This window comes from Ananas comosus, linkage group 2, assembly GCF_001540865.1.
Source record: "Ananas comosus cultivar F153 linkage group 2, ASM154086v1, whole genome shotgun sequence".
Classification (NCBI taxonomy): domain Eukaryota; kingdom Viridiplantae; phylum Streptophyta; class Magnoliopsida; order Poales; family Bromeliaceae; genus Ananas; species Ananas comosus.
In genome coordinates this window covers 15,983,518-15,997,232 of record NC_033622.1, presented here as the reverse complement: position 1 = coordinate 15,997,232, position 13,715 = coordinate 15,983,518, and the positions used below count along the sequence as shown (strand labels likewise).

Sequence of the window (13,715 nt, the reverse complement as noted above, 5' to 3'; positions counted from 1 at the left end):
TCAATTTCTAAGTTTCGAAGATTTTGCGGGAATTAATGGGCGTCGAATCGAGTGAGTAACTCACACTGTGCCTTTCGCGTTCGCAGAATCGAGAAGACCGCATGGGAGCGTGCGATCGAGGTAGATCGAAGAGGGGCGAGGGGAGAGTGGCGGGAGGGGCGTGGGGCGGGGTGGGGCGTGGGGGGGGGGAAGAGAGTCGATGGGGAATCGCGAGCCTTCCGGCGCCATCGGAGGGGTCTCTGCCGCTCCTCGTGGTGACACGATTGCGTCTCCGTGTCCATCCTCAAGGAGATCCTCCGCTCCCTCCTCTCCTTCCTCCGAATCCGGGCCCCGTTCCCGCCGGCGCCACACACGACGACGACGGGCCGGCGCGGCCGCCGCCTCCACGCGTCCGCCGCCACGCCGACCCGACCTCGCCGACCGGTTCGGGCCCGGTTCAAGCCGGTCCGGTTCGGCGCCGGCGCGCCGCGGTCGACTGCCGCGTCTGCCTCTCCGGTTCGAGCCGGACTCGGTCGTGGACCGCTCAGCTGCGGCCACCTCCTTCCACAGGGCCTGCCTCGAGACGTGGCTCGACTACCACACGCCACGTGCCCCTTTGCCGCTCCCACCTCCTTCCCCCCGCCACGCCGGCCGCCAGCCCCCTCCCCCGCTTCTTGCCCTGGTTCTAGGCCGTATTTACAGCGACTGCCACTCAGATCGGGGTTTTTTTTTTTTTTTCCCCTTTTGCCTTTTTTTAGGGTGTTTATTGTGCATATGGAGCGTAGTGCTGGGGCACTTCGTGTAGAGCTTCTTTTTTGCCTTTTTTTGGTTGTTCCTCTGTTTGTGAATAGTAGCTTATGGAGGAGATCTTTTGCCCATCAAATGTTTTTTTTTTTTTTTTCTGCATGGATAATCCCTGAACTATCCCAAATTTTGAAACTTTAGCATATCGTGCTTTGGAACTCAAATGACTTTGCTACTTCATAAAAAAAAAGTGGTAAAATATATTACATATGTGAAGGTTTGGAATTAAAGTGGTCAAGTACAGGTGTAAATGTGATTATCCTTCCAATTACGTAGAGGAAATGGAAAGATCTCTTGATAGGAAGTTAGAAACCACAAAACATTGCCGAGGACGCGGAAAGAAAAGCGGTACACTTTCGAACAATATATCATTAACTGCATATATCTGTTTAATCGGATACTTGTTCAACGTAACAAACTATATGTGACGTCAAAAATACAAATATCGAGTAATTGGATGGGAATAAAATGGCTCCGTATCCGCTCGATCATCTTGTTAATGCGAAAACGGAGCTTTAGAAGAATAAGGACTTGCATATATATCCTGCCATTGCCGCAGAAATAGAGAAAAAACAAACATTGCAAATTGGATGGAAACTGCCACCATACATTATATATAGGCTAGCATTGTTGTAGTTGTCCATCGATTGTCGAAGGTTAATGGGCCTTGAGCTAAGCATAGGAATACTTACAAGTTTATTTTCGTTGTTTACATTCTTGGACGGTCACTTTTGCCTACAGTGAATCTTCCTCAAGAACCATTCCAAGACCTCCCGGACTGCTGCATTTGGTTGAGCTTCGATCGAGGAAATGAGATGTTCATAGCTTGCGAGTCCATACTTGAAAAATACATCCTTGAAAGCGAGAAACCACATAAGAAAACAAGCGATCAATTGCGCATGAACAGTAGTTTAAAACAATGCAGTAAAAGACAAAAAAAAAAAAAAAAAGGAAAAAAAAGGAGAAAAAGCAGACAAGCGATATACAAGCGCAAAGAGTAGAACTTCCGAAGAAAGTACATCTCAACAAGTTCACATGTATAAGGGAAGCATATAAAATACAAATTCGCTAGCATTGACCAGAACTCGTGGAGTTTTATCAGGAAGTAAATCTCTCTTAAAGAAATTTACTTTCAAAACATGCACTTCAAAAAATCTATTGCGTTGCACCGGAAGACACAAAAATAGGGCTCTGCTAAAAGTAAGTTATGTCTAGCTTTAAATTAGATACAATAGATTTTGCAATGATTGCAGATAAACCAAGTGAAGATTCCCATGACCACATAATTCCTTAGACCTTCTCATTACTGTGGCATCATTCTGACAGAAGCCTTGAGAACTTTATGTGAAATATATGGATATAATAAAATACCATTTGTCTGAAGTTTGGTTTACATTAAAATTTACACTTGCATGCAACTCATTACATTTCTTATAGAATTTTAGGTGTGATAATAGCAAATGTCATGTTGCCTCAAAATTATTTTGTGTGAAGTATTTGACATTCCATTCAATTATATGCTTGTGATATCACTACTGGTTCTCAGTAGTGAAATTTTGTCATCTCTAGGAAGGGAAGCATGCTAAGAAACGAAATACATTGTACAAAAGCATGCTTGATATATCGACTAGATCGTCAGAAGAGCAGGGAGAGAATATATTGGTCAAACCTGAAGATTAAGCTCTTCATAAATATTTTTTACTTTTGCGACAGAAACAGAATCTGACTTCCCATAGTTCTCCTGAGACAGATGAGTAGATATATTGTCAATTTCCAAAAGAAAAATCAACAGTAAGAGAGAGAGAGCTACTAGTCTTACATATAAAACTCTCCTTTGATTATCGTTAGCACGTTCAAGGGCTTGTACAACAAGCCATGAGCACTTGTAATCTTCAATGTCCGTCCCTATCTGTCAATATCTAAAAGATTATCAAATTAAGCTTGACATATCAACTAGATAAGAGAAAAGCAATATTTTGATACTTCTAATTTTTAAATGTACTGAAGGGTAAGCAAACTCGGTCGGTTTAATACCTTTCCCATCACTTTAGGATCACCAAAACAATCTAGGTAATCATCCTAAAAAGGAACCTTAGTCAGTACTGAAGGAAGAAGAGAAAAAGCTCAGCAAGTAATAATAAAATGGGAGTGGATTATATTATTATGAGAAAGAAATACCTGCACTTGAAAGTATATTCCCATCTCAACAAGTATGTTTTTTACATCAATGAAATCATCTAAATTTTCACCAGCCAAGAGCAAAGCACAAGCCACCTAAGCAGCAATGTCACGTTAAATGAGAGGAATGCTAATTTCTCGTTGGGATGGCTGACTAGATTAGTACTTCAGATATACGATCACAATACTGACGCTTAAACAACAAACATACTTTGAACATTCAGCCTTTAGGTGCAAGAAAAATGCAGCAAATATCCAACTAAAAATATAGCCAAAATAGCAAATTATCAAGGACAAAATTTTCACTATTGTAGCCTCAACTTTTCTCATCAGGAAACATCATGAGATGAGGATACAAACCTAAACATTAATAACTGAGAACTGTAGGACATAAAAATATTCAACTTGCAGATTCAAGCACTATACCGTCAGGAAACAATTCATTACAACTTTTGGTCAGAGTTATGATCTTTGAATAATAAAAAAAAAAGGTCCTCCTCTTAGGAAGTCCTTAACAGAATAAAACAACCTCTGCCGAAATTTCTAAACTGACGGTTACATTCCGCTTATCCTAGCTAGTATCTATTGAAGTTCATGCTTCACCATGCACAGAGAAAGAAAATAATGGTTGCATGCTTGCATAATATGTATTCTTCATGTGCAAGAGAAAGTCTGTGTAACATAAATGTTGAACTCTAAGAATAACAAGCATGTCTCATACCATCAAAGGCCTCAATTAGAAACACAAATTACTATAAATATGTGAACCATAAGTGTATATTCAATCTGACTTACAGGAAGGTAAAATGAATAATAGGACGTCTTGTATTGAACAATGCGGCGATATCTGCAAAAGAATTAAAATATTTAGCGCAAGCAAATAAAAAAGCACGATTTGAGCAAACAAAACCAATTTGTGCTTGATGAACAACACATAAAATTCTTGAGAAAATTTCACATTGATCTGACGTACACATATTCACAGTGAGATCAATATCTATTTTCAATTCAAAGCCAAGAAAGCTTCATGAAGTTCTGCTGAAACAATATCAAAGGTGCTTCTTTGACATGGTTTCAGTATTGAAAAGTTTAAGTATTTGCTCACTATTATACTACAGATTTGCAGCTTTTGATATTGGAGTCAAAGCGTAACTGATTTCATAGATATAGAATAACCTTCTAACTTAAGGGTTAAAATTTATATAATTTATCTTCATAATACATAAGATTATCATAAACATGATGGAATATGGCACTTGAATGATACGAGGCATAAATTTTGAATGTCCAAAACAGTGTTAAACCGTTCAAGTGATAACACCCTAAAACCCATGCTGTCAGTGGTCACAAAAATCCAATTAACTTCTAGAAAATATCGCATTTATTTGATGTTTTCTCCTTTATGTTCTCATCAAACATTCCTGTTAAGGATTTAAGTGTTCATCGGCACGAGCCATGTCCATAATGCTATACTGTGCCAATAAAATATCGGCACCATACGACTCTCGTGCTAATGACAGAGCTCAAAACCTTTTTTTCTTTGAAATTAATAAATAATTACATCAATAAAGTGCAAAAAAATTGATAAAAATATATAATAAGAAATTATAATATATTGGCCCCCCAAAAAATAAATATTTCATGCGACGGTGTGTTGGCACAAGTTTTTTTTGTGAATGGCACACTTTGGCACGACACAACACCCACCATGCTTTACGGTTTCACCAAGTGCTCGGCACGACCCTGTCCCATGGCACTAAAATCCTTTATTTCTATGCTCTTATAATTATAGGCATAAATGTATAAACAGTGACCAAAGGAGCTCAGGACTAAAAACAAGTTTTGGTCAAATTTACAATTAAACAAAAATCAAATTTGAAAATATGCAGTATCAGGAAATAACTAACAGGGAACCCTGTCAAATATTTTGTGCTGATTCCATCTAACCCATGATCATGAATAACAGCTTTATTATAACAAAAAACACATTTGTTGTCACATACACTGCCATTGTGTAGTTTGAGAGATCCTTTTCTCCCTCATGAGTAACAATGAGATCTAACATCTGTCCCAAAGAAGTCTGGAGCCCTACCTGTCAAAATATGTCACAAGTTGTCAAAGGAATATTCCTTTATGCAGTTAACTCAATGTGCAAATATTCTAAGACAATGTGCAGTTAAGATCACCTCATCACATAATTCCATGAGATTCTCATAGAAAGGCTTTCCTCTGAAATATCTTTTGATTATCCTATGGATGTGGCATTTTATTAGAACCCCGTCATTTATAGCATGAAGACCAACCTAGTATCAGTAAAAAATGTAACTTAGTGGTTTTAAAACAAATAGGTTTAAGCAGCTACACTGGTTTGATCTTTAGTTAATAGTTTCACAAAATGGCAAACATAATAGGTCTGGAAGTGATATTAAAAGTTATGTCTCAACATGTAATATAGGGTAATGCAAATATTTGCAATTCATGGTACAGGTTCCAAAATGAAAAATCTTGATGCCAGTATCCCCATTTTTCTCATACGATTGTCGAATTACACAATTAATACCAACCGTAATAACATTGAAGTGTTATATTACTTGGAGGAACGGCACGCTGACCCTTGAAATCAATACACACATATAAATATTGATGCTGTTAGGAGTAAAATAATGAAGTTAAGTTTCATAGGAATAAGCTTTGCAAACCTCAGGCAGCTTGTACCAGCAAAGCTGACCTCGCCTTGTATGAGAATTGTCCATGATATCATCAAGTATGAGTAAACATGCTTGAAGCTGTGAGAATTACAGGTATTAGTGTTCACGTCAGAAAATTAGTCATAAAGAAGTATATTTTGCAAAAGATTGAGTGTTTACCCACTCATTGCACCAACCGAGTACGCAAGCAAGGAAAATTTCTTCTTCACTGAGTTCATCTCCCTCTTTCAACAACCTGTAAGTTTCAACGATAGCTAATCCACGGTTCAGTTTCCCTGACAAAAATAACTTATGCTGTCAAAATCTGCATATATGACTAATACTTTTTGCAGTTTCCAGAACAGAATAGTTCTGTCAAAGACAAAGTAGATGATCTAGTTATATAGAAGCAATAAGAACATGACAACAAAATAATGCCTCACCTCTAGGTACATTGTAGTCCAGCATCTGTTACAAGGACAGAACAAAAAAGAGAAAATATCAGCTAATGCCAGAAAAATTATGAGATAGTGCTTATGAATACAAAATTTAGTTCAAAACTTTTAAAACTACAAATATTACCGATCCATAAACAAGATCTAGTTCTAAATTCTCACAACCTTGTTGTTATATTTGGCGAATCAAAGCTACGGTTATTATTATCCACAGGTTTTTCGATCGTTCACAAAGAGATGCCAAGAAACCCTTCCCAGATATGTCAAAAACGTACCCAAACTAAAAATGTTGAGAACGAAACCTCCATTGATAGCCTAAAAAACCAACGCTTAATTCAACTATATATAAGAAAAAAAAAACTCTACTCGCAAGCAAAACCAATCTTCTTCTAAAAAGAAATCACGAAAATGGTTCTTGATCGAACCTCCGCTTCGCCCATAAGGATGGGGGAGAGGACGATCGGAGAAGAACGTCGCTAGAACCCTAATCGCCTCCCCATTGCTGGTGTCGTCCGATTCTTGGACCGGATCCGGTTAGGGTTTCGATCCCCAAAAGTGAAAAGTGAGGAAGAGTCCCCGAATTCGACCGTTGATGTTTAGAGAATGTTGGAAGTATTGGACTGCTTTACAAATATTTTAATTTATTTTTATCCTTTATACCTTTTGATGGCCTTTATGGGCCTCTACTCACGGGCCTGAATAATGGGCTGATTTATGGACGAATTAATTGTACTCGGACCTACGTCTAGGTCAAGCCCGAATTCAAATCAAGCTCGACCACACACGAGTCGACCGAGCCAAAGTTGACGGGGTTCAACTCAACTTAACTCGAGATTAAGTCTTTTGACCAAGACCTCATCCTTACCGAACCTAACCTGACCCTGACCCGACAAAAACTTTGATAGCATTACTTTTTGGGCGCATTTGGTTCGAGTTATGTAATATTATAGAATATTTTGATATTTTTATTTAGACTTTCATGCTCTCTCTCTCTCTTACATATATTGTTTTTTTAAAAAAAATAAACTTGCACATGTTCAAACTTTCTTTTATATGACCGTACATACCGTTCTTCGCTTAAAACTTAATGATTGTCCGAGTCCGCACTGCTCTCTCTCTCTCTCTCTCTCTCTCTTCTTTATTCAAATTGCTATTTGCTTAAAACAGTGGTGAATAAATGTAAAACCGACATATCACTACAGTTCCATATTCAATCCAGAAAACAAAACGATAATCGAGGAACAATTAAAAAGAAAAAAAATTGTTTTAGCAAACGTTATACATTAGAATGCAACAATTATATATAGATAGTACCATAATTTTAGGGTTAATTGCACCAGTAGTCCCCAACCTTTCCACCAATTTTCACTTGGATTCCTAATTTTTTTTTTTTACAATTAAATTCCTAATAGCTTGATTTCATTTCAATTAAGTCCCAGCCGTTAAATATGTGTTAAAATTGACGGAAAATACTACATGTCAGCACAATGTCAGCGCCACAAAAGCGCCATGTCAACGCCACAGTGGCGTTGTGTCGGCGGATTGCAAAAAAAAGGTTGGAGACCCTAGGGTGGCACCATGTCAGCATCATTCAATTTGGTCCCCAATTTTTTTTTTTTTACAATTCGCTGACACAACGCCACCGTGGCGTTGACATGGCGCCTCCGTGGCGCAGACATGTGGTATTTTCTGTCAATTTTAACATCTATTTAACAGCTGGGACTTAATTGAAATGAAATCAAGAGGTTAGGGACTCAATTGCAAAAAAAAAAAAAGGTTGGAGACCTAAGTGAAAATTGGTGGAAAGGTTGGGGACTATTAGTGTAATTAACCCATAATTTTATGACATTGATAAGCTGGGCTCAATTTCTAACTCCAGCAGAAGCGGATCTACAGTGCAAAATAAATTGTTGCTCTATAGTGCAAAAGCTTCTGATTATATATATATATATAGAGTGAGGTTACTATGCTATCGGAAGCACGGAGCCTTTCGTGCTTCCAGCTCGTTTTCGATGTTGCGACTTTCGAATCGTCGATCGGCTCCGTTAAACTTGATCTAGAGTATTTGAAGTAGCTAGAAAATAAATTTTATGATTTTACGATATCATTTGCCTAGAAAACGAAGGGGCTCAAAATCAACAGCTGAAAATAAAAATCTTACAAAATGTAATAATATGATATTAAAATTTTAAATCAAAGATATTGATCTTGTTTTATATAGTATAAAGAATTTTCTATCAAAATTTCACGTGATTTGAATATTTCTATACCGTAAAACTTGCAAACGGCTCACTACGGCCATTGAAATTTGTTGATTTTAAGCTCATTCGATCACTAGGCAAATGATATCGAAAAATAATAAAATTTATTTTCTAGGTACTCCAAATACTCTAGATCAAGTTTAACGGAGCCGATCGACGATTCGAAAGTCGCAACATCGAAAACGAGCTGGAAGCACGGAAGGCTCCGTGCTTCCGATAGCATAGTAGCCTCACTCTCTCTCTCTCTCTCTCTCTCTCTCTCTATATATATATATATATATATATATATATATATATATAGGCTGGGGCCATTATACCCTTATGAGTATAGACCCCCTTGTACTCATAAATGTTTAACCGTTGATTGATGGGATATGTGGTTAGGATGATGGCGGTCTCCACTTAGAATAATAGTTGTCCTCTAAAGTTGGGTGGATAGTTTTAATAGTATGATCTAACCGGTGAAAATGATCAATGGAATAAATCTAAAGACAAAAAATTTATGAGTATAAGGAAGCTAATACTCATAAAAGTATAGTAGCCGGACTATATATATATATATATATATATATATAAATTTTAGGCTGGATATATCAATGCACCAACTATTGATGTATTATGTTTTCGGCTTTAGATGAAAAAATGTACAATTAAGATGAGTGGACCCTAGGGTTTAGGAGTTAGAGATGTCAACGGGTCGGATTCGGGGCGGATTTTTAAAAACCCGAACCCGAACCCGACTCCAAACCCGAGACCCGAACCCGAACCCGAACCCGACGGATTTTAAAAATCCATATCCAAATCCGAACCCGACCAAAAATCCGAAACCCGAACCCGAACCCGAACTCGAAAATTTGAACCCGAAACAATTATTTCTTTTTTCAATATTTTAAAATATATTATATTAAATCTAAATTTTTAAAATACAAATTCAAATATAACATCAAATTTTTTTATATATATTATATATAATACAAAATAAATTCGGGTTCGGGTCGGGTTCGGGTTCGGGTTCGGGTTCGGGTCGGGTACAATCAAAATCCATATCCAAAACCATATCCGCCGGGTTTTTATTTTTTATATCCATATCCGAATCCATATCCATATCCATCGGATATATCCATTTCATTCGGGTTCGGGTTCGGATAAAATTTCGGGTATCCATACCCATTGACATCCCTACCTATGGTTGAGTGAGTTATTGGTTTAATAGTATAATCTAAATAGATGAAAATAATCAAAATATTAAATTTAACGGCGGAAAATTTGATAGCACCGAATGCTTGGTCTATTGATAGTATTCTAGCGGAACTCCGAAAAAATATCTTATTTTTTTATAATATGTATTAATCATCCTTCGTTGGTAATGAATCAGAGGAAAGGAATTTGGGCAGGCCGAGCGGGCGAAATTGGACCATACACATCCAAAAATATAAAGAATATAAAAATAATAATACTAAAAGTCCAGATATCTACATTCATATCCGTTTCTTTAGGATATCTGAAAAATTTTAACGCCCTAAAATCATTTTCGTATCCGTATCCGATCGGATCATAATATTTTCTATCCGAATTCAGATATTATCGAATATGGATACAAATATTTTCGAATAATATCATGTCTGTTTTCACTCTTATATCTTACTATAATACTAATATTTATTATATTTGCAAAAAAATGTAGATAATCAAACCAAGCAACATATTGCTGCATGGTTCGACCATAAATTGCTTTTGACCTTTTATAAATAAGTGTTTTTTTACTGGCTCTCTTTACTAGCTATCTCAAGTGATCCCTTCTGACAGAAAAAATTTAGAAAAAACTTCAAATAAAACTCTTGTAGTTTTACATTTTTTCACTTTAGTACTTTATAATTTAAGATGTATCAAATTAGTATCATATGGTTTCGCACTTTTTCACTTTAGTACCATGTGGTTTAAAGTGTATCAAGTTAGTACCATGTGGTTTCGTACTTTCTTACTTTAGTATCCTATGGTTTAAAGTGTATCAAATTAGTATTCTGTGGTTTCATTTTTGTATCAAGTTAGTACCCCGTGATTTCATTTTTCTTTGTTTATTATCTATTTCGGAATATTTTTTTCATTAAATCAGTGATAAAGTTAAAAATAAAGGGTACTAAAATGAATATTCGATAAACCTAGGTAGGGTATCTGAAGTTTTTTATATATAATTTAAAAAAATATTAAACAACAGAATACTAAAGTGAAAAAGTGCGAAACCATAGGGTATTAACTTGATACATTTTAAACCACATGGTATTAAAGTGAGAAAGTACAAAACCACAGGGTACTAATTTGATACACTTTAAACCACAAGGTACTAAAGTGAGAAAATACGAAACCATGAGACATTTGAAGTTTCACAAAAATTTATAATGAATCAATTATATATTACTATTACAGCGTTCCCAACTAATCAAATTATATTTTTTTTCGGATTCACCCACCCTACTATAGATGTTAAAAAAATATTTTTATTATACTATTTTTTCGAAAAAAATGATGTGATTAGCGGGTTACTGATGATGTGATGTAAATGTGAAGTACCAACAATACTCGCATCATGTGTACGTGTACCAAAAAAGAAAAAGAAAAATAAATGTTGCAATTAATATTAGAGAGAATGATTAATATAAATATTTGCTTGCAGTATATATCCTATCAAGCGAGCCCTATATAAGATTGTTTTACACAGGAACTCTCATGTATAGCAACAAGATGTATCTTATGAACTTCTTTCAAAATCCTTTAAACGAAACAAAAGAATGTTTCTTTTTTTTACAAAAAGAAAACGTTGGTTTTGCACTTAACTAAAAAGCACCTTCTTACGCTTCCTTTGGAATAGAAGATTTGCATTATATATGTACAATGAGAAAATATGATTAAAATATATTTTGTTTATTTGTATGTGTAATGAGACAAGCATGCTATATTTCTTATAGTTTATTAAGGAAACGCAAAAACACGTCTCTACGTGTTTTCGCTTTAATTTTGTGTTATCTATTAACATTAAATGAACTTCAATGGCAAGCGAATGATTGATTTGTTGTACACATTCTAATTTGTACATCCTGCATCAAGAAAGCAACAAGTTTCAAACAAGCAAACGAGCATTTCAAAGAACTTTTAGATATCCCCAAACAAAAACTTGACTCATTCTCGATCCTCACCTCCTCGACCCGTCGCCGCGTCTCCTCCGTGTGGTCGAACAGCGGGTCACGGAGGAGCTCATCCTTGAGGCAATCGTACACGCGGAGGAACCTGGAACGTGTTTCGCCGTCTCTCGCCATCGAAGAAGATCAACCAATATCGATCGAAGAGAGTGCAAGAGAAGAAGATATAGAACTGGCTATCTAGGCTAAGTTTATGCAGAAATATGTAGTAATGTAACCATATTTCGCCAAGGGAGGTTTACTTAAAAGGGAAAAAAATTTCGTGGACATCCGTGCCCAAACTATTTATTTGGGCACGGATGCAGATGGGCGCCGCGTGGTGTGCGGCGCCCATCGCGACCCTCGAAAACAAAAAAAAAAATATCGGGGGCCTCCGTTTTTTAGAAAGAGAGAGAGAAAGGGGAAGGGGCGGTGGTGATGAGCGGAGCACACCACGTGGCGCCCATCCGCATCCCTGTCGATGTCGGGAATCCGGTACTCGCCCCGGTACCGAATCTCGTGAATCCGCAACCCGCTTCGATACTGACTGCTGTGGATCCGATATCAATTGTTGGAATTCCACAACGGAAATGTCAAATCGAATTTTTTTACCATAAACCCGTTTCCTCAGCAAAAGCGAAAAATATGCAGATAAAATAAGATTCATTAAATAAGAGAATATTATACCTGACTCTTCTTCTGCACAAAGTAGTTATAATTTGAGCCCTCTTTCTTGAATCTCTTCTACCCTTCTCAAGTCTCGTTTTCTATAAATCCAGAAAGAAGACCTCTCCGCGTGCACCCGTGCATAAGGTGCACTAAAATAACTCTCTCTCTCTTTTTCTCTCTGGTACGACACCCCAATGGTTCCAGCCGTACTACTTCCAAAAAAAAGAGCGGTCAACTTAAAACGTACTCCAATTCTAATATATTTAGGATTCATAATTTAATTAATATCTAAATCTATCTTAATCAATCTCTAATAGATTTAAATATTAATTCTAATCTAGTTAGATTTATCCTCTAATTAATATTTAAATCTTAATTTATCTCAAACAGATTTAAATATTAATTCTTATCCAAATAGGATTTAACTATAAATCTAATCAAATTCTAACGGCAGAAAAAAATAGTTCGGACACGGATGTCCACAAAATTTTTGTCCTACTTAAAGGGTTGGCACATGCATGGCATTGAATGACCAAATTAAATTGGGATTTTTTTATACAATATTTTCGTTAGTTGGGAAATATCTAAATTTATCTTAATCAATTTCTAATAGATTTAAATATTAATTCTAATCTAATTAAATTTATACTCTAATTAATATTTAAATCTTAATTTATCGTAAACAGATTTAAATATTAATTCTTATCCAAATAGGATTTAACTATAAATCTAATCAAATTCTAACGGCAGAAAAAAATAGCTCGGACACGGATGTCCACGAAATTTTTGTCCTACTTAAAAGGGTTGGCACATGCATGGCATTGAATGACCAAATTAAATTGGGATTTTTTTATACAATATTTTCGTTAGTTGGGATTTTAATTCGTGCAGAGGCAAGTATATGTCTCATTATTTTGAGGAATAGTCAGGCGAAATCCTCGGTTCGAGAAATGGTGGCATTAACTGATGTATTGGATATATTATTTTTGGCAGCCATATGATGTGACAAGAGGTCAGATAATCTATATATAAATTATTTTGTGTCGGCTATTCAAATTTTTAAAATTTTAGTTTTACTGTTCAAATCAAAATAATTTATAATTTACATAAGATTTGTACGCCTTTTTTATATATATATACTTTTTTTTATATATCGTATAATATTTATGGCCTCAATCATATTCTAAGTAAATTATTTTAATTGGTTCCAACTATTATCTCCGTAGAATATATGAGTGTGAGGAACAAAAGATGAATAAATTAATCCTTAACACTGTAACTAGTCAATTATATATATATATATATATATATATATATATATATATCTAATTTTAGAAGTATGGTTCTAATTGAACCATAAGATGCCACGTGACGCACTTACATAAAAAATTCTAATGTGCCACGTGGCGCACTTATCATAATATATATTTTTTTAACTAATCATAATATATTTTTTAGTTCACAAATATATATATATATATATATATATATATATATATATATATATAT

The 13,715-nt window shown here is 35.7% G+C and overlaps 1 protein-coding gene across 4 annotated transcripts; it reads right to left on the bottom strand.

The window, feature by feature from the left end:
* On the bottom strand, window positions 1,142-11,773 carry LOC109706933 (farnesyl pyrophosphate synthase 1-like). Of its 4 annotated transcripts, none has more exons than XM_020227953.1 (12): window positions 11,556-11,769; window positions 6,092-6,116; window positions 5,829-5,944; window positions 5,661-5,747; window positions 5,148-5,264; window positions 4,965-5,053; window positions 3,757-3,808; window positions 2,962-3,057; window positions 2,818-2,862; window positions 2,603-2,692; window positions 2,453-2,524; window positions 1,142-1,637 (listed from the first exon to the last, which is right to left on the bottom strand). In XM_020227953.1, the coding sequence occupies exons 1-12, from the start codon at window positions 11,673-11,675 to the stop codon at window positions 1,509-1,511; spliced, it is 1,038 nt and encodes a 345-aa protein (XP_020083542.1). In that variant the 5' UTR covers window positions 11,676-11,769; the 3' UTR covers window positions 1,142-1,508. The 4 variants fall into 4 exon arrangements, 3 of the variants coding, with proteins under 3 accessions (XP_020083542.1, XP_020083545.1, XP_020083543.1); XM_020227954.1 differs by lacking the exon at window positions 11,556-11,769 and adding an exon at window positions 6,529-6,738 and having other exon boundaries at window positions 1,503-1,637; XM_020227956.1 differs by lacking the exon at window positions 5,148-5,264 and having other exon boundaries at window positions 11,556-11,770.